The following is a 22,304-nucleotide window of genomic DNA, read 5'->3' as shown; positions in this document are numbered from 1 at the left end:
TGTTTTTTATTTTCATTTATTTTCTTCGTAAAATTAATAATACTATTTTTATTCATATTATAAAATTCACGTGTTTCAATTTGCTTACTTGAAGAAATGTCAAATACACTAACTGAAGCGTAGACCAGGTTCATCTTCCCGAAACAATTTAATACCACAACGATACCAGTCTCTTAACAATGAACTGTAATCACGTGTAGGATTTTTTCCAATCATACTAGCATAAGTATTTTCCCATTGATCATATTTATCACAGTGACAATTGGAGTACAGAAAACTTTTAGTGTGAGGGTCATAAACATCTTCAAGACAAGAATTTCAGTCTTTAATATGCACTGCGTATCCTTAATGCGGTTTATACGGATTGCTTAATCTACACTTTTCATTATAGCCATAAATAATAGTACAATGTTCACAAGATGACCAGGTGCCAAATCTGTTCAAGCAAATTTGAGGTGTGTAAAACATTTTTCAATGGTGGTTGTCTCACGTCCAAAAAGAAACTGGCTCATGAGCAATAAAAGGAATGTCTTATAGGAGGAGGAGAAATCGAGTAAAGTGGCAAAACTTTTTTGACTTATTTCTTGTTGCCTTGCAAAATGGCCGTCTTAAAAAAATTTCTAGGCAGTGGTTAAAAGCAAAAACACAATAACATTTTGTTTTGTTTCAACTTATATATTAACAAATTGATTAAATGCATCTGGCCCACGACATAAAAGTTTCATACAATAGTCCAAAGATGGAGAATCATTTCTTATTATGTCGTTAAGGATTCTTTGAGAAAATATTTTCCTTTAGAAGAGATAACTCTAGGAAATCATCATCTAAAATCAAAGTTTTTCCGAAGTTATTAGATTCCTATGAATTTTCTTTTCTCAAATCTAGCCATTCAAAATCCTGACCCTCCCAATAACGATTACAGACTAACAAGGATTCTTTCTCGCTAATATCAAACTTACTACTTTTATATAGATTGATTCAGATCGTTGCTTCAATATATCTCACTGTTGCATTTAATCTGTCCTTTAATCTTTCTATATGCATTATATTCACTTTTGCTCCAAAGCATAACTGTTCTTCCGACTTTAATATACTCAACGATATTACATGTTTTGCTAATGTATCCTTTCATTTTAGGGCTAGACGGCAACCCGCTGTAATTTCTACTTCTACATTAGGCACTCTAGGTTTATTTCACCGTTGTTAGCGCCTTCAATATCCAATAGAGCAACCATTACTAAAGAAAAATATCCACGATGTTGTCACCCTTAACTCTTTTTTAATACTGAGGTGAGTGAAACCTAAGTTCTAACAGCTCGTGTATTATTGACCTTCAAAACCAGTTTTTGCCAGATTATAAAGGTCCATTGGAACCAAAACAAGCCAAATAAGATTGTTTCATCATCACCTGTAAATATTGGACCACGATTAATTTTTTTACAACCGGGACCTCCCCGCTTGACTATCGAACTCTATCAAGTCCTATTACGTAATATTCACTTGCATCTCCTAGAAAACATTCCCTATCGCGTAACAACCAAAAGCAGACAGACCCTATTATGTAGCAAGCAAAAGTAAACATAACCTATTACGTAACGTAGAGGTCTACTGTACTATTTAAGGTGCACAAAAGTATTACCGAAAACTCAGGTGCGCGTAATAACGTCTTGCGCGACTAGTTGCTCTAATTAAACATTCCCTATGGGTGGTTTCAACCAATTGAAGTGTCACTAATTATAAGGAAGGCTGACTTAAGCATAAAATAAAAATGGGAGCCTGTATTATATTCAAGATTTTTCTGTCATACTCAAAGGCACAAAAATATTACAAATTTAGGAAAACAGTCCTCCTTTTCTCCTTCTGTCTCTTTTTTTTGTGTGTGTTTGTGCTGTTGCATTGGTGATTTCTCGTTTCATGATGTATATATATATATATATATATATATATATATATATATATATATATATATATATATATATATATATATATATATATATATATATATATATGTATATATATATATGTATATATATTTGAGTGATTTCTCGTTTCATGATGTATATATATATATATATATATATATATATATATATATATATATATATATATATATATATATATATATATATATATATATATATATATATATATATATGTATGTATATATATATATATATATATATATATATATATATATATATATATGTATATATATATATATATATATATATATATATATATATATATATATATATATATATATATATATGTATATATGTGTGTATGTATGTATGTGTATATATATATATATATGTATATATATATATATGTATATATATATATATATATATATATATATATATGTATATGTATATATATGTATATGTATGTATATGTGTATATGTATGTATGTATATATATATATATATATATATATATATATATATATATATATATATATATATATATATATATATTTATTTTCTTTTTTTTTGTGTGTGTGCTGTTGCATTGGTGATTTCTCTTTTCATGATATATGTATATATATATATATATATATATATATATATATATATATATATATATATATATATATATATATATATATATATATATATATATCATAAATGTTCTGGCGTGAAGTAATATTATGACCAATTGAGATTATTCCAAAATTATTTTGGAATTGTATCAGAGGTTTAACGGAAGTCCTGCAGAAGGCATATATATATATATATATATATATATATATATATATATATATATATATATATATATATATATATATATATATATATATATATATATATATATATATATATATATATATATGTATGTATATATATATATATATATATATATATATATATATATATATATATATATATATATATATATATATATATCATAAATGTTCTGGCGTGAAGTAATATTATGACCAATTGAAATTATTCCAAAATTATTTTGGAATTGTATCAGAGGTTTAACGGAAGTCCTGCAGAAGGCATATATATATATGTGTGTATGTATGTATATATGTATATATATATCATAAATGTTCTGGCGTGAAGTAATATTATAACCAATTGAAATTATTCCAAAATTATTTTAGAATTGTATCAGAGGTTAGAGGTATATATATAAATAAATATATATATATATATATATATATATATATATATATATATATATATATATATATATATATATATATATATATATATATATATATATATATATATATATATATATATATATATTTTTGTGTTTGTGCTGTTGCATTGGTGATTTCTCTTTTCATGATACATTAAATTAAAACTACCGACTTTTGCTTCAAGTTTTTCAGGTTTTCGAATTATTTCAAGTTTTCATGCTGTGAACCTTTAATCTTTCCTTTAAAGTTCACCAAAAATTTAATTTTATCTAGCAAGGTTGGTCTTTGTGGTTAACTAATAATTATTAGCTACACTTTTCTAATGGGTTGATTTATGTGGTAGAAAAGGAAAGAAAATACCAAAAACCACCGAAACAAAACTTGTGTAAGAACTAGACGCTAGAACTCGTTTATAGTTAAGTTCGTGGAAGAGATGTAAAGTAAAAAATCTTGATTTATACCAAGGTATAATATTAACCATGATCAGGTTTCAAGCCACTTTAAGCTGTAACGGTCAGAAACGCAAAGATGATAATCTTGACAGCATAGTATTTTCAGTCCACCAAAAATTTTGATGATTTCAAATTTTGAACAAAATTAACCTCATAAAAGTTTTCATTAAGAGATATATTGCTCTTCGGATCATTAAACTTACCAATATTTTTGCTTGTTCATTTTAATTTGACTTTTCCGATAGTAATTTTTATAGGTTAGCTTGCATCTTATAAACACTTATTTTCTTTGCGTTATTAATTTAAAACACTTTTTCAGAAAGCAAGTATTTTGAAGAAAAGTAAAGAGCTCCATTAAACCAAAAATGAGCAGAAATTAAATCCATCTATCTTCCAAGCGTACAATTACCAAAAATCACCATCAATAAATAAATAGCATCCAAAACGAAAAGAAATTACAATAAGAAAACAAGCCAAACTCAATATGTACAAAAATCAACATACTAGGGCAGACAAAACTCATGCCTTCTCAAGACCAGAGGATAATTTGCACTTTATTGAAGATAAAACATATTTTCTATCTTTAATCTTTTTTAGATTAATAAATAAAATTTAAAAACTTTAAGAAAACAAATATCAGTTTATATATATTAAACTGACAATCCACGGTCATTTTTTCAGGAATGGGCAAATTATTGTTCCTGCCTTGAGAAGGCCCGGGGTTTTTCAGGCCTACTTCTGTTAATTTCTGCTCGTTTAGAGTTTGACTAGGTTGATTTTTGGATTTTCTATTTGTTTGTTATTTCATTTACTGATTGATAGTTAATTTTGGTAGTGTTACATTTGGAAAATTATTTGAATTAATTTTTGCAGGTTACTTATTTAAAGGAGCTTTTTACTTTTCTTTTGAAAAGCTTGCTTTCTGAAAATATTTTTTAAATTAGTTTCTCTTCTTTTTTTTCGGGGGGGGGGATCAGCTTCCTTATGTTCTTGAATAAAATATCATCAATAAGCGTTTTTTAGTGGGGATTATCCGATTTTTTGAACTATTATAGTAACCCTTCCATAAAAGCCTTATATGCACTCAGGGCACAACATGCAGCACCTGCTCCCAGGCTCTGGGGCGTTGTGTCGCCCTTGGAGTTTTTTTTATCTGATCTCTAGACTTATTTTAACGAAATGGCTATCTAAAAATTTCAATTGGGTGGATTTGGGGTAAAGAAGTCAGGGGGCGGGTTGCCCTCCGTTCCCCTCTGACTCTTAAGAACAGAACTATGGCTTTCAGTTTCCAATACAATGAGCCTCTCCAAAGTCTAAACAGCCATTCTTTCCAGAAAAACTGTATATGCCCCCACGGTATAATTTACAAAACCTGCCCCTGGGTTCTGGAGAATTGTGTAAACCCCGGGGTTTTTATTATATGATTTTTGGTCTGTTTTGGACAAAATTAGTTTCCCAAAAATTCGACTGGAACCATTTGAAAAAAGAGGGTAGGTGAGGAGGGGGATAATTGCCATCGAATCACTTTTGACTCTCAAAGAAGAAATTAGAACTTTCAATTTCTTGTTATTTGAGTCCCTTCCGAAGTTTACATCTCCCATAAAAACCTTATATGAGATTGGGGAGTTGGTTACAACCCTTCCGTGGGCTATATGAGGGGGGTAGGTATGTTTAACCTGGAGCTCTGTTATCTGATCGTTGAACGATTATGAACAAAATGGCTATCTCAAATTTTTATTGAATGCATTTAGAGACAAAAGGGTGTATGTAAGGGGGAGGGTAGATGTTTTCTGATCACTTTTTACTTTTGAAAGGTAATATGAATTTCAATTTCCAATCAAATGAGCCACTTCTGAAGTTTATATGACCAACACCTTACATATACTTTATATACCCCGGGGCTTAACTTACAACACTTATCCTCGGGCTTGAGGAGGTTGTGTCAACCCCGTTGTTTTGTTATTTGATCTTTGAACTATTTTGAACAGAATAGCCATTTCAAAATTTGGATTAGATGCATTTCGGGATAAACGAACATTGTGGGTTCGCTTATTGCCCTCTGATTAACTTTAGCTCTTAAAAAGGGGAATAGAAGTTTCGATTTATAACCGAATTGGCCTCCTCCGACATTTATATTACAATCCCTTCCATAAAAACCTTATATGCCCCAGATCCATAATGTAGGATACTTGCCCCGGGGCTATGAAGTTACATGATGGTAATATGATATTTTGTTTTATGATCTTTGGTTTATTTTGACTGAAATAGCTACATAAAAAATCGATCAGACGCATTTGGAGTAAAGAGCGTTGGTGGGGAGGGCTAGTTGCTATCACATCCCTTTTGACTCTTAAAAAAGGAACTAGAACTTTGAATTTCTAATCATTTGAGTCTCTCCAAAGTTTATATGGCTACCTCTTTTAGAAAAGCTGCATTTTGCCCCGGGACATAAGTTACAACCCTTTCCCTGAGCTCTGAGGGGTATGCTGACCCCAAAGTTTCCGTTGCCTGATTCTTGGACTATTTCAAAGACAATGGTCATCTCAAATTGATCGGATGCATTTAACAAAAAGAGGGTGTTTATATGTGTGAGGGGGGGGGAGGGGGGTGGGCAAATGCTCTCCTAGTCACTTTTAACTCTTAAAAATGTAACTAGAAATTTTAATTTTCAATCAAATAAGCTACCTCTGAAGTTTTTCACTCACCCCTTGCATAAAAACCTTATATACCCAAGTGAAATAACTTACAACACTTGCCCCAGGCTCTGGGGGGCTATTTTGACCTTGTAATTTTTTATTTGATCTTTAGATCATTTTCAGCAAAACAGTTATCTCAAAATTTGGAGATTTTGGATTTTGATCAGATACATTTGGGGAAAAAAGACCTTGAGGGGGCTTGCTATTTGCCCTCTGATCACATTTGATTCTTAAAAAGGGCAATAGAAAGTTCAATTTACACTCGAACGATCCCCCTTCGAAGAAAAATGGCTTCATAGAAAATTAGATTGGACGGGTTTGGGGATAATAGGATTGGTGGGGGGGAACTCTTAAAAAGGGAACAAAAATTTTGAACTCCTAATCATTATTATCCCATTTAAAGTTTATTCGGCCACCTTTTCTAGAAAACCTTATATGCCCCCGGAGCATAAGTTAAAACCCTTCCATTGGCCTCTGGGGGAGGGGCTATGTTGACCCGGAAGTTTCTGCAATCTAATCGTTGGATAGTTTTAAAGAAAATGACTATCTCAAAATGATCTGATGCATTTAAGGAAACGAGTGTCTGAATGTGTGTGGGTGAAGGGGGGGGGGCAGAGGGGTTTTGATACCATCTGATCACTTTGACTCTTAAAAAAGTTATTTAGAATAATCAATTTCCGATCAAACGAGCTACATCTAAAGCTTATACGACCACCCCCTTCATAAAAACCTCATATGCCCCAGGGCATAAATTTCAACACTTGCCCTTGGTCTCTTGGGGGTGGGGTCAATCCTGGAGCATTTATTATTTCTTCTTTAAGCTATTTTGAAAAAATCAAAATTTTTATTCCCCCTGGGAATAGCGCAGATCACTAACCCTGGGCTCTGGTGGTTTTGTCGCCCCTGTAATTTTTTTTTTTTTTTGTTCTTTGATGTTTGAACTATTTTTAACAAAATGACTGTATAAAACTTTTCAGCGGGTGAGTTTGGGGAAAAAGGATGTGTTAGGGGGCTAGTTGTCCTCTGATCTTTTTGTCTCTTAAAAAGTGAACTAGAACTTTGAATTTCCAATAAAATGAGCCCCCTCCGAGGTTTTTACGAGCACCCCTTCCCTAAGAACCATATATGCCCCTAGGGCATAGCTTACAATGCCTGACCCGGGGGGGGGGGGGTTGTGTTGACCCCATAGTTTATTTATGGAATTTTTAGACTATATTTAAAATTTTATCTCATGCTCTAGGGAAAAAAGGCCATAAGGAGGGATAGTTGCCCTACGATCACCTTTTACTATTGAAAAGGGAACCATAACTTCCAATCTTCACTCTAATGTGTCCATTCAGAAGTTTATACGACCACCTCTTCCACAAGAACCAAATATGCCCCAGGGCATAAGTAACAACCCTTGCACCAGGCTCTTGGGGGGGGGGTATGTTAACCACTAAGTTTTGTCCTTTGATCGTTGGACTATTTCAAGAAAAAATGCTATATCAAAATTTTGATCGGATGCGATTGGGGAAAAAGATAGTGTACGGGAAGGGGCAGCTGCCCACCGAATACCTTTGATGACTCTTAAAAAGGATACTAGAAATTTTAGTTTCCAATCAAATGAGCGACCTCTGAATTTTAAATGACCACCCCTTGCATAAGCCGTCCTGTCCGAGTGGGTTGGTGTGCTGGATTCGGGATCCTTTGTCTGAGAGGATGCGGGTTCGAATCCTAGTGTACCCAATTCTTCAGTTTGGGACGGGGGTTAGTGGCGTGACTCTGTAAGCTTAGCCAGAGTGGACCCAGCTCTAAATGGGTACCTGGAGAAATCTGGGGAAGGTAAACAGGAAGGGTGTGCGAAAGCACAGGATGGCTGGCCCCCAGCCCCCCATTGCACTTCCTGGCTGATGGGCCAAGAACGAATATCAGCACCACCGGTAGGGATTGTAAAGTCTAATGCCGTATCCCTTACCTTTTTTTTACCCCTTGCATAAAACTTTATATACCCCCGGTTCATAACTTACCCCAGGCTTTGGGGTTTTCTGTTGACCACGGAACTTTTATTATTTGATCTTTAATCTGTTTTGAACAAAGACTATTTTAAAATTTTGATCAGATACATTTGGGGAAAAAGGGCATGAGGGTAGGCTTGTTGCTCTCCGATCACTTGACTTTTACAAAGGGCACTGTAAATTCTGATGTACAATTGAATAAGCTCCCTGTCAAAGTTTATACGATCATTTCTTCCATAAAAACCTTATATACCAAAGGGCATCATTTAAAACACTTGCCCCCGGGTTTTGAGGGGCTCTGTTATCAATGGATCAATGTTATATGATCTTTGGTCTATTTGAACGAAATGGCTATATAGATATTCGACAGGACGCTCTTGGAGAAAAGGAGGGTGGGGGCTAGTAGCTGCTGGATAACTTTTGACGCTTAAACAAGGACCTAATTAAACAAAAACCTAATATGCCCCAGGGCAAAAGTTAAAATCCTTCCCCCTGGCTCTGGGGAAGGGGGTATGCTGACCCCGATCTGCTTTTTATCTGATCGTTGGACTATTTCAAAGAAACTGTCTATCTCAAAGTTTTGATCGGACGTATTTGGGGATAAGGGAGTGTGGATAAAAAGTGTAGATGCCCTCCAATCACTAGTGACTCATTTAGAGGTAACTAGAACCTTCAACTTCCCAACACATGAGCCACATCTGAAATTTATAAGACCACCCCTTACATAAAAACCTTAATTACAACCGGAGCAAAACTTAAAACACTTCCCAAGGTCTAGGCTCAAGTTATTTGGAAAACTAAAACACTTCGTTTTTCATTACAAGAATTTTAATGATACGCTTGGGGACATAGGCAGATACACATGGGCTACTAGAAGCGAATTTAACTAGGGATATTTTGAAATTAGGCTCTAGTTATTAGGAAAACTAAAATATTATTGTTTATTGCATATAGGTTGATGATGGGCTTGGCGCATGGGCTACTAGAACTGAAATTAATTTGGGACATGTTGAAATTAGGCTCCAGTTATTTGGAAAAAATAAAATGTTTTAGTTTTTACAAGAATTTGGTGATACGCTTGGGGTCATGTGTATGCATGGGCTACTAGATGCGAATTTAACTGGGGAAATGTTAAAATTAGGTTTAAATTATTTGGAAAACTAAAACATTTTATTTTTTATTACAATAATTTGATGATACGCTTGGAGAAATGGGTCACTATACGTGGGCCACTAGAAATTAATTTAACTGGGGACCGGTTGAAATTAGGCTCGAGTTATTAGGAAAACTAAAAATTACTGTTTATTGCAAATATTCTGATGGTGCGCTTGGTCCATGGTCTATTAGAAGAGAAGATAACTGGAGGTATGTTAGAATCAGACTCAAGTTATTAGAAAAGCTAAAAAAATTATTCTACTAAAAGCGAATTTAACTGGGCTATGTTAAAATTAGACTCGAGTTATTGGGAAAGCTAAAAAAAATTGTTTTTTACTGCAAAATAGTTTCATGATGTACTTGGCACATGAGATATTAGAAGCGAATTAGACTTATGTTGAAATTAGACTCAAGTTATTAGGAAAAACTAAAATATGTTATTTCTTATTACAAGAAAATTTGATGGTACGCTTGGGGACATGAGCATCTATGCAGGGGCTATTAGAAATGAAATTAACGCAAAACTATGATTTTTGAGGACAATTATTTGAGAAAACTAAAATATTGTTTCTACTTAAAAAAAAATTGCAGCAATGCACTCCTCCCCTAAAGAATACGAGGATGTGTGATATTGTAGCCCATTATGAGAATGTAACCCCATCTGCCGTAAGAGACCATGATATGAAGTATTCTGCCCTCTGGAACCAAGGTGATGAAGTTGCCAGCCCATCAAGACCTGTGCCGTATGACCTTCTGCGTAAGCCAACACTGATAATACAAGCCTACAAGTAAGTAAGATCACAATTATCTATAGTAATAAATTTTTTGAAAAGCTTGAGGGCTTATTAAATGCTGTAACGGTAATAATTGAATTTTATGTCAGATAAATTTTGAGTCTATAAGAAGATTGAGGTTCCAAAACTGGCATAAAATTACCGACTACTAAAAACAGAGTCCCTAGTTCGAGGCTGTTGTTGGCCCTCAAAGTAATAGGTTTTTTACCAATAAGAAAACAATCAATTCTTTTAGCGATTAATAGTCTTTTACTGTTGAAAGGGAACATTGGATGTTCGATTGTTCGACGACTAACAGGATCAATACAAGATACTAGGGCATATAGGAGTGCTGTTATTGACGTTAAAAGTAAAGATCACCCTCTAGTACTGTTTAGGGTTAATTTAAGAGCTGAAATTTTGGAAGAGTAACTACCTCCTGGGAAGTTATGATGTTGTTAGACTCCAGGAAGAAAATTTGTGAGAAACTTTCCAGGAAAAGTTGAATACTAAACTTAATAGTTTAAAATTTGACAATGTGGAAGATGAATGGAATAATTTTAGCAAAGAAATTTGTGAAGTTGCTGATTGTGTCTTAGGGAAGAAAATTATGACTGCAGCTAGGAATATTAGTGAAAAAGCATTATGTTTAATAGAGAATAGAAGGGGTTTGCACAAGAATTATCTGAGTGATAAATCATTTAAAAACAAAAGGAATGCAAAGAAAGTAGAAAAAAGCAATTAAATATGAATTAAGGAGGTGCGAAGTGGAGGCCATGGATAAAATTGCCGAGCATCTGGAAGATACAGCTGGACGGCATAATAGTAAAATATTATACTGGCATGTTAATAAATTGCGAGGGAGTGGTCAATCCAGACTTGTCCTAGTGAAAGATAGGAATGGCACCAGAGTTAGTGATAAGAAAGAATTAAAGAGAAATGGCGCGACATTTTGAGAACATGCTAAATCGAGATACAGTTGCATTAAAAGATATAGGTGTGTTACCTTGGATGTGAATGAAGATTTTTTCTGTGAGGAAGAATTAGAGACGGTAACAAAAGGACTAAAAAACAATAAGGTCCCAGGTGCTGATAGTGTGGTAAATGAGTTTCTTAAATAGGGTGGCTTTGAGGTTAGAAACAAGGTACTGAAGATTATGAATATGACTTTTGAAAAAGGAGTAGTACTATTAGGAAAACCTTAATTAGAACAGTGAATAAGAAAGACGATAAGAGTGAGTGTCGTAATTATTAAGGCATTAGTCTGGTCTCTGTTGGTAGTAAAATACTTAGTAATATGTTACTTTTTAGACTGAGAGATGCTGTAAACGAAGTTTTAAGAGAAAAACAGTGCGGTTTTTGAAAAGGTAGAGAATGGGTCGACCAAATTTTTACTATTAGGTTAATAATTGAGATGTGCCTCAGTTTTAAAACGCCTTTGGTCCTAAGTTTTAAAAATTATGAGCAAGCGTTCGATTTTATTGATAGGAGAGCTTTAGCAAAGGTCTTATCCTTACATGTTATATTTCAAACAGTAGACTATATGAAAAATGTAGTTCAATACCGCTTTCTAGGGCTATAATGAAAGAAAGGTTGAGATGGCTAGACCAAGTTCTGCGGATGAAGGATGAAAGACTACCGAAGATTGTTCTTTTCGGTCAACCTTCTAGGGCTTAACGAAAAGCAGGTCATTCTTGTCAGGGGTGGGAGGGTATCATAAATAAAGACTTCAAGGAAATAAAAATTTCCTGGGAGGCTGTAAAGAGGGAAGTTTCGAATAGATTGGGTCGGAGGAAGAGCGTCCATAGCTGTGTTTGACAAAGGCGGCTTGGTGCTGCGGTGAGGTATTATTAGTAGCAGTAGTAGCAATGGCCAATACTGCTCTTGCCGCTACTAAAAGAAATAACTAGAATTACGCGTTCTTTTCAGGCTAATAAAGGGACTGTTGAGGATCATGTCCCTTAGTTATGATTTGTTCGCGTAGCCACTGGTCCTTAGATTAATAATATATTTCTTTTCAGCTTAATAATATGTTCCTTTTCAGCTTAATATTCTTTTTACAGTTTAAAATCGAAATGTTTCAAGGGAATAACAATATTTTTTTTTTTTTAGGCCGCCAATAACGATCCAGCATAAATCAATTAACTTCTCATTGATTTCCTTGGCAAGGATGGAGCACCAGTGGGCACTAACACCCCTTCGCAAGTTTTTCACGACTCATAATTTAAATGGGTGGATTTTGTAATAGCTCAAGTGTTTAGGGGACAACTTACCCCCTTGTATGGGGTAATCTCTGGCCCTTAAATTTATAGATGGAAGAATACCTTCACCAGGACTGAAAAGCTACTTTGGGTCCATTTATGGAGTAATTTCTGGTCATCCAACCCTTAGGTGCTAGTGTGGGGTATCCATATCCGAACGGTCACTTTTCCCTCTCAAGAAATTTTCAGACTAATAATATATTCTTTTTCAGCCTAATTTAAATTTTTTTCAGGGTGAAATCAAAAGTGTTTCAATGGGCTAATAAGCTCTTATCATTATTTTAGGTTCACATATTGACATTACCATCATCTCAAGGTGCCCACAACCCCTATGAGGACATCCAAAAATTAATTGGGTTGGTACAGGCCCCAGAGGAAAATGAATGTGGGAGGAATTTTAGTGGGTGGGACCCAAATAATGTAGCTTTCCCCATTTTCGATCTAGACACGTTTTGTGGGAACTCAGCCTCAACAAAGACTATAAATGTGTTGATCAGCTACCACCTAGCGAGGTTGAGAAACTGCCACCTCACAAAGTGACCATGAAGAGGGGGGAGCAGAAAAAATGGTACCGGTACACCCTCTATATTACCGCAATATTTATGTCTTTTGGGTTGAGTTTGGAGACCCCTTCAAAACCTTTACACATGGTAGCAGTTATACAGATCCAGTTGACATAGTCCACTTCTATGTAGGCAAGATTTGGGCCCTTCTTTAAAAACAAATTCAGTGGAGTGGACGATATAGCATAAAAGCATCAATGACTAAAAAAAACGTTTAATAAAAAGTCCTGTGGGGTGTACTCGCATTACCTGCAAACGGAAATACAGGCACTGCATCCAGACTTGCACAAATTTGAGAGTGTTTCTTAGAGTGCGTGGGAATTATTTTTAGTAGTGTGGAAAATTACAATGAGATGGGAAGCGGTTCAGTGGTTTTGTTTATAGAGACTTTGGGTCTCAATGTTACGAAATTTAAAAATAAATTTGTTTTAAGGGACGGGAGGTATGGGTTGGAAAAATACAATGCAGATTTGAGGTATTGTCAAGGTGTACAACGCTTTCGTTTCGATATAGGCTTAGAGTGGTTAAACTACGCGGTCCTTGTCTCAGGCCATAAACTCCGTACCAATGATGTTACAAAGACTCATTTGGACGATTTGGCAGTTAATCGGCGTGGGGAGGGGGCAGGGTTTCGTACAGTAGATTCTATTTGTTTAAAGCGGCAATATCCTGTACCACTAAAGCGGATAGACATTTTTTCAGACGGCTAAGAAGCCTGCAAAGATTCGTGTTACAGTTTTATAATATGGCACACGATATGAAGAAGGAGAACTTAAAGATAAAAAAGAGCAATATATTAAGTGAGGGCTCCGTCCATTGAATCAGTTAAAAACTGGATAGGGCTTCTTTAAGAGCCTGCCAAAAACCCTAATTCAATTGGACATTTTTTCCAATTCCACACATTAGTCGAGTTTTAAGTGAGGGTAAAGGGAACAAGGGGGTACTTGCTATTATTGTCTAAAGTGTTTTTTGAGATTCCGTATTGAATTAAAATTAAAACACCACTTAAGGCCTTGTAAGTGTCATGGGTACCCATTTGTGGAGACAGTTTCGGTCGAAAATGCAGTTTTGCTTTTCAAGAATATTCAGAATTCACTCCAGCAGAGTGACAAGGTAAATATAAAAATCGAAGCCAAACTCATGGACGTGTTTGATCCATCAAACTAGAATCGTTTAAAGAAGCCATGGCAGACAATTTTGCCCATGGGCTAGGAGATGCTAGTAACACCATACCATTTGTAGAGCTATTTGAGACATTAGGGGAGAAGATTGTGTAGGTACAGCTTTGGTTGCCCTTAATATAGCAGCCAATAGGTTAATTTCACAGCTGCGCAATTTAAACTCTCTAATGACTCTATCACCAGAGGAGAAGCTGGCTATTAAAAATAAATAAGTGTATTGGATATGTAAGGAGAAAACTGTTGAGGGTAGCGGGGAACGCCAGTCCATGATCATGGTCATTTAGATGATCCAATTTTATTGGGAGGGAGTAACTATCGTAGACTGGCACAAAAATACTGTAATTTAAATATTAAGCAATTGTATTTTCCATCGCTTTACATGCAGAATTCCAAATTTGATTTGGAATTCATATTATACCAGCATTAGCACGATTGCAGAATATGAAAAAAGGACAACTTCATACCAACCTCAAAGAAAATATTATTGTAATTTTGACAATAAATCGTTATTATCCATCTGTTTTGATGCAAAGAACTATGTAGAGGCAATACACAAAATTATAGCACATGAAATATTTGATAGACCAGCAAAACATAAGACTGATATTCTAAATATAGAAGTTTTAAGAGCGCCAATTATTGGAAGCAACTGTCATACCAAATTATCGTGCAATGCTAGTAAATGTAAAGCTCACAGGGCGGAATCATGTTGATGGTACCTTACACTCTAAGCTGTCATTTCTACGTTACGCAAGAGAAAATTTGCCACTTTAGAAATAAACTGATTATCAAAGAGCTGTGCTTCCGCTCTCGGCAATGTCACTATTATTTTTTATTTATTCTAGGAATGGAACGTCATTAACAAAAGAGACTTATCTAAAGAATTATATTTTTCCAAGGAAAGTACATTAAAAAAAAAAACTACTATGCAAGTCCTGCAACAATCTCAGCTAATACTTTGAAAGCTTCCCACATTTCAGTTCCAGTTGGTATAATCTCCGACGGCGGAAGGAGGAAACCAGAAGAGCCAGTGTCAGGTAGTTCTACAACGTAGGAATACGGAATGAGACCCACTCCGTGAGCCCAGTCTTTGCTTGATCCAGAATTTATGTCTGAAATTGAATTCCAACTTTAATTGAAGGCACTTTCCGGGTTTTATCTACTTGAATTTTAAAAAGTACCATTTGTAGGACTCAATGTTTCCAAACAAACAACCTGTAGTACCTCTGTAATCTTTTTCAATGATACTTTGAGTGATTTTCGAGACAAAGTTTTACTTGAATGAAAGTAAAGAGCGACACTAAAAATAGAAGGGAACTTAAATTATTCAATATATGAAGTGATTGTTGCTTCCTTGACCCCCGCTTTTTTGTTTTAAAATTTGACAATTTTTATTAAGACAGAGGTGTGCTTCAGCTTTCATCAATTTCATCATTCTTTTTTATTTTATCTATGAATTAAACTTCAATAACAAAATACCGTTAGCTAAGGAAGTATATTTTTCCAAAAAAGGTGCAACAAAAAGAAACTTCTATGCAAGTCCTGCAACAATCTCAGCTAATACTTTGAAAGCTTCCCAAGTTTCGGTTCCAGTTGGTATAATCTCCGACGGCGGAAGGAGGAAACCAGAAGAACCAGTGTCAGGTAGTTCTACAGTGTAGGAATACGGTATGAATCCCACTCCATGAGCCCAGTCCCTGCTTGATCCAGAACTTATGTCTGAAATTGAATTCCAACTTTAATTCAAGATATTCTCCTGGTTTCCTTTATTTGAACTTTAAAAAGTAGCGTTTTGTTCGACTCAATGTTTCCGAACGAACAGCCTGTAGTACTTCTGTAATCTTTTCAAATGACAATTTGATTTTCGCAAAAACTCGACGTTCTAAGAAACGAGTTTCTACTCGAATGAGAGTAAAGAGTGACACTGCAATTTAAACGAAATTTATGTTATTTACTATAAATTACAAGGGACTGCCCTCTCCTCGATCCCTTCTTTTTACCCTAAATGTTGACTATTTGCCCCTAATGCTTTGTGAACGATTGTACAAAGACAGTTGAATTGGGATGGAAAATCTTAACAACGGAAAAACTTATTGTTGTGCATTTCCTTTCAGCGATAAAATTTTATTTCGAAATTCTTAAAAGGTAAACAGTAAGTAAAATACTTCGAGCAAATATACAAAATATATATGCAAAATAGTTCCTGTTCGTCCTATGTTCTAAGTAAATAAAAAAAAAAAATTTTAGCTGAAAGTAAGGAGCGATATTAAAACTTAAAACGAACAGAAATTACTTCGTATATGAAAGGGGCTGCTTCTCATCTTTACGCTAAAGTTTGACTCTTTCTCTCAACTCTGCTTTTTAAAACAGTAAAAAACTTCAGCGTAAAGAGCGGGGCGTGGATGAGGAAGCAGTCCCTTTCATATACGAAGTGATTTCTCTTCGTTTTAAGTTTTAATATCGCTCCTTACTTTCAGCTAAAAAACTTGTTTTTTTATTTAATTTCTGAACGTTTTTGAATCAATGCATTTTTTTGATTTTGGCTCTCCACAGAGGAATAATTAACACGAAATTTGCAAGTTTTTTTTTTTTTTTTTTGATAAAAAAGGGAACGGTAGAGGAAGCCTAGTTGCCCTGCGATTTTTTGGTTACTTAAAAAGACAACTAGAACTTTTAATTTTTTAATAATGTTTTTATTCGTAAAAGATATACGTAACTTATAAATTAGCTTACAAAACGAACTTTTGTAATATCATGTTTTTATTACATATATGAGGGGTTCACCACCTCGTCAGTACCACGCTTTTTACACTAAAGATTAAATATTGTCCCAATTCATTAAGAATGACCCCTGAATCACAAAAACCGTAGAATAAATAGTTGAAATCACTAAACATACTTTAGCGTAAAGAGCGAGGTATTAGGAGGAGGTGAGCCCCTCATATGCGTAATAATTTCTATTCGTTTTAAGTTTTAATGCTGCTCCTTACTTCCAGTTGAAAAAACTCTTCATATTTATTTTTTCTTTTTTTTTAATAATGCTAGAAAATCCTGCGCTCCCTTCATGGAAGTTTTGTTCCCCCATGACAAACTCCTCGATGGAAAGTTCCCCCAACATATCCCCCTCTTGTCAACCCCTCCCCCAACCAAAAAATCCCCCTGAAAACGTCTGTACACTTCCCAATAACCATTACTATACGTAAGCACTGGTCAAAGTTTGTAACTTGAAGCCCCAGAATTTTGATCCGTTGACTTTGAGAAAACAATTAGCGTGGGAGGGGGCCTAGGTGCCCTCCAATTTTTTTGGTCACTTAAAAAGGGCACTAAAACTTTTCATTTCTGTTAGAATGAGCCCTCTCGCAAGATTATTGGACCACTGGGTCGATACGATCACCCCTGGAAAAAAAAACAAAAAAACAAACAAACAAACAAACAAACACGCATCCGTGATCTGCCTTCTGGCAAAAAATACGAAATTCCACATTTTTGTAGATAGGAGCTTGAAACTTCTACAGTGGGGTTCTCTGATACGCTGAATCTGATGGTGTGATTTTCGTTAAGATTCTATGACTTTTATGGGGTTTCCCCCCTATTTTCTAAAATAAGGCAAATTTCCTCAGGCTCGTAACTTTTGATGGGTATGACTAAACTTGATGAAACTTATATATTTAAAATCAACATTAAAATGCGATTCTTTTGATGTAGCTATTGGTATAAAAATTCCATTTTTTAGAGTTTTGGTTACTACTGAGCCGGGTCGCTCCTTACTTCAGTTCGTTACCACGAACTGTTTGATGATGCTCTTACTTCCATTTGATAAAACTTGTTTTCTTTTTAAAATAATTTCTTTTATACTGTGGTCAAACCTAAGGTTTGACCACCAGGGTGGTTTGTATCGAAAGAATTGTCTTAGAAACATCAAAAGGTGCTCATTCGATTAGAAACTGAAATTTCTAGTGTCTGTTTTAATAATTGAAATTGATTGAGGGCAGCCAGCCTCCCCCACTCCATCGTTTCCCCAAATACATCCGATCAAAATTTTGAGATAACGAATTCCTTCAGCATAGTCTAAAGGTCCAGTATCAGTGTTTTGGGTTTTACAACTCCCCACCCCCCGGGCAAGGGTTGTAAATCATGCCCTGGGTGATAAAAAGGTTTTAATGGAAAGTATGGTCGTGAAAATTTTGAGGGACTCGTCGGATTGAAAATCAAAACTTCTAGTGCCTTTTTTAAGAGTCAATATTATTGGAAGGCAACTAATCCTCCGTCCACGCCCTATTTCCTCCAAATACACCCGATAGAAATTTCCAGATAACCACTTTGTGCAAAAAAAATAGTCCAAAGATCACGTAAGGGGGTCTTTGGGGTTGAGACAACCTCAAATATCTGAGGGAAGGATTATGAGTTATATCTGAGGAGAATAAAGATTTTTATGGAAGGGGTGGTAGCATAAACTTTAAAGGAGGCTCATTTGATTGGAAGTCAGAAATTCTATTATTCTGTTAAAAGAGTCAAAAGGGAAACCAGCCCCCTCCTCCCCAAGCCGATCATTTCCCGAAACACATCCTATCAAAACTTTTAGGGGTGTATATTGTTCAACGTTGTTGAAAGGTCCAGTAATTATCCCACTGGGCATGTCAAATCCCCTTGAGCCATCAGAGCAAGGACTATAATTTGGATGAGGCCAAGTGAAAAAAAAATCATTTATAAGGCAGGTTTGGTTTGACGCTAAATATTATTAATTAAACAAACATTTTAAAGGAATTACAAAGAAAACTAAAGATTCACGTGAAAACCTAAAACGAACTAAGATTAAATCATATAATAAATCAAACGTAAACGAAAAGAAATAAAAAAAAATTAATCGATAAAACTTAAAGCAAACGAAAACCAATATTAATAGTTAATTAAAACTTAAACCGAACAGAAAACTAACAAATAAAAGTGAGGTTACTACTCCCTGAAACTTTCTATAAGCCAGGGCGGCGTCTTCGCTTTACTGAAGTTAAAAAAAAAGTTTTTTTATACTGAAAGTAAGAAGCGAAATTGAAACTTAAAATGACTCTACTTTTTAACTCTTAATTCTACCTTTGAAAAAAATAAAACCTCTAGCGTAAAGAGCCAGGAATTGAGGAGGGGACATTCCCTTTCATATACGGAATAATTTCTGTTCCTTTAAAGTTTTAATATTACTCCTTACTTTCAGTTAAAAAATTTGTTTTTTTTTATTTAAAACCTCAATTAAAACCTAGTCAATATCTCACTCTTTACGCTAAAGTTCGGGAATTCCTTAAGAATGACTCCTGAATCACAAAGGCCGCGTAATTGGAATAAATATCTCTTTTCAAAGTGCTAAGGAAAATTTTAGTATAAAAAGCCAGGTATTGACGAGAGGGTGAACCCCCTTGTATACGTAATAATTTCTGTTCGTTCTAAGTTTTAATGTTGCTCCTTACTTTCAGTTGCAAAAACTTGTTTTTTTCTATATTTTTTATTTCTGACCTTTTTTAAATATGCTGGGAAATCCGGTGCCCCTTCCTGGAAAATTCCCTTCCCCCAATGAACAATTCATCCATAAAAAGGTCGTTCCAAGTAAACTCCTCCCCTCGAACCCCCCTCCCCCTTTATCAGAAGAAATCCCCCCTGAAAACGTCTGTATAATTCCCAATAACTAATACTATACGTAAACAATGGGCAAAATTCATAACTTTCGGCCCTTCACCTGGGGACTGTGGGGGATTAAGTCAACCGTAAGGACATCGTTACTATCTCAGAATGGCTATCTCAAAATTCTGATCGGATGACTTTGGGGGAAAAATTTAGCATGGGAGGTGGCCTAGTTGCCCCCTAATTTATTTGGTCACTCAAAAAGAGCAATAGATCTTTCAATTTCTGTTTGAATGAGCCCTCTCATGATATTCTAGAACCTCTGGGTTGATAAGATCACCTCTGGGAAGAAAAAACAACAACAACGAAAAAACAAATAGTGTACACACGCATCTGTGATCTTTCTTCTGGCAAAAAATACAATATTCCACATTTTTGCAGATATGAGCTTGAAACCTCTGGAGTAGATTTGTCTCATGCGCTGAATCTGATGGTGTGATTTTCATTAAGATTTTAAGACTTTTATAGGATTTTCCCACCTTTTTTTGAAAATAAGGAAAATTTTCTCAGGCTTGTAACTTGTAATGGGTTAGACTAAACTCGATGAAACTTATACATTTGAAATCAGCATAAAAGTTCAATTTTTTATGTATCTACTGGTATCAAAATTCCGTTTTTCGGAGTTTCGGTTACTATTGAGCCGGTTGCTCCTTACTAACAGTTCGTTACCACGAATTGTTTAATAAAAAGGACTCACAGTAAGGGCAGTTGTCATAACATTACAAACAACAAAATAGAACCACAATGCTAATTAACTCAAGTAGAAAAAAATTCTTCAAACAAGAATGGGTCTACCCCTATCCCCTCTAAAAAAAAGTCTAAAATCTTGGGGTGTCATTTTTGATCTACTGAATGCCATTTATATTTCGATCAATTTATTATTTATTAATGACAACGTAATCAACAAAAAATAAAATCCCGATATTCTTCAAAATCAGAGGGAATTTTTTTTTTTTAGAATAATTAGATTTGTGAGTTGCAATTTAATTATGCTATTCTGGTAATTATTAGACTGATGAAACTAGATTGATTGTTCAAAAATACAATGGCGGAATTCTTTCTTTGTCTGCATAACTTTTGCTTTGTATCGCTTCGTCTCACTTGACATTGCCGATTTTTTTTCTTTTTTTCAGCGTTTTCTCAGACTTAATGGTTCTTTCACACTACATCACAGAACTTTTTACACAAGCATAACTTACGACTTCACGCTACGTTATGTAATCTTACAGAGCAAATGTTGCCCTTAACGTAAGGAGCGTAAAATAGACTCAAGCTTAACTTCGGCTTCACATAAGTTTGTGTTAGGGTTACGAAAAGTTACTATAGCAGCAACAAAATAGAATTTTGGATTAGCTATTAATAATTGTTGGAATAAATTTTGTTTAACTTTACCTAGAAATCATTTCATACTTAATCAGAGCTTGAATATCCATATGCATTCCATTTGTTTTTTATTTTTTTTTCAATAGTTTGGTTATGATATATATGACGATTTTTTTACGGTCATTATGACAGTTATATGGGTTGTTATGTTAGCTTAACACAGTGAAAGGTGAATGGTTAAGCTTTACGTGTCATAGCTTATTAACGAATCATAGTAAATTACATAGGTAATATGGAAATCACTTAAAACTACAAATTCGACAAGTCCCAGTTTCTGATAGATACATATGAAATAACAAATCTTGTCACTTCTCAATCTTAGTAGTAGAAGAAAGCTACTTACAAAGAATGTTGGAGGAAGTTCCAGCCTCGTATTGAGTTCCAGAAACAGCCGTGAGGGCAGCAATGGCTCTATTGGCAGCGGAAAGCTAAAAATTCCAAAAATTATTAAATTGAGGCACGATTTTAATTTTTAAATTTTAAAGTATCGTGCATTAAACTTTATGGAGTTTCTACTTTAGCTGAAGGGCATTTATGGTTAAAATAATGAACTTCCATGCGGTTATAGTGTGTGACAAAATATTGAAGATGAAAGGCATGCTTCACTTTATTACAGGCCTTTATAAGCATGGAGGGGTATTTTAAACGCTTAGACTGAAAAAGTAACAGGGAACACCTAAAGCTCTATTGCTTCCGAATAGATTCCAAATAAAGAAGAAGAAGACAATCCCAAATGCATTTTAAGCTGTTGAATCATGGAAATATTATTGTCAGACAATTTCTCTTTTTTGAACCTTATGTAAGCTTATTTATGTGTTTAACAGATTATTTTTTTAAAGAAATAAACCATAATGTTTTGATTTACTCTTTTATAATTAGTAGACACATTGAGATACTATTGTTTATTTTTATTATAAAAACTGCTTTTTGGTGAAAAATAATGCAGGAGCAGCCACTACGTGAAAAAAGTCAGGTGAAGACACTACGTGTACGTATTTCTTCGCCTATCGAGTTCGTGCCAA

At 34.5% G+C, this 22,304-nt stretch overlaps 1 protein-coding gene across 1 annotated transcript in view; it reads right to left on the bottom strand.

Moving 5' to 3' along the window:
- Positions 1-15,708: 15,708 nt before the first annotated feature.
- LOC136032420 (carboxypeptidase A1-like) overlaps positions 15,709-22,304 on the bottom strand; it is a 49,184-nt gene continuing 42,588 nt past the window's right edge. The window contains exons 12-13 of the mRNA XM_065712730.1: positions 21,626-21,710; positions 15,709-15,951 (exon numbers count right to left, since the gene is read on the bottom strand). Coding sequence (XP_065568802.1) covers positions 15,764-15,951; positions 21,626-21,710 — 273 coding nt within the window. The 3' untranslated portion in view covers positions 15,709-15,763. The remainder of the gene's footprint in view (positions 15,952-21,625; positions 21,711-22,304) is intronic.

This window comes from Artemia franciscana, chromosome 10 (assembly GCF_032884065.1).
Source record: "Artemia franciscana chromosome 10, ASM3288406v1, whole genome shotgun sequence".
In the NCBI taxonomy this organism is placed as follows: Eukaryota; Metazoa; Arthropoda; class Branchiopoda; order Anostraca; family Artemiidae; genus Artemia; species Artemia franciscana.
The sequence above is the reverse complement of the archived record's forward strand: the minus strand, read 5'-3'. Positions and strand labels throughout refer to the sequence as shown.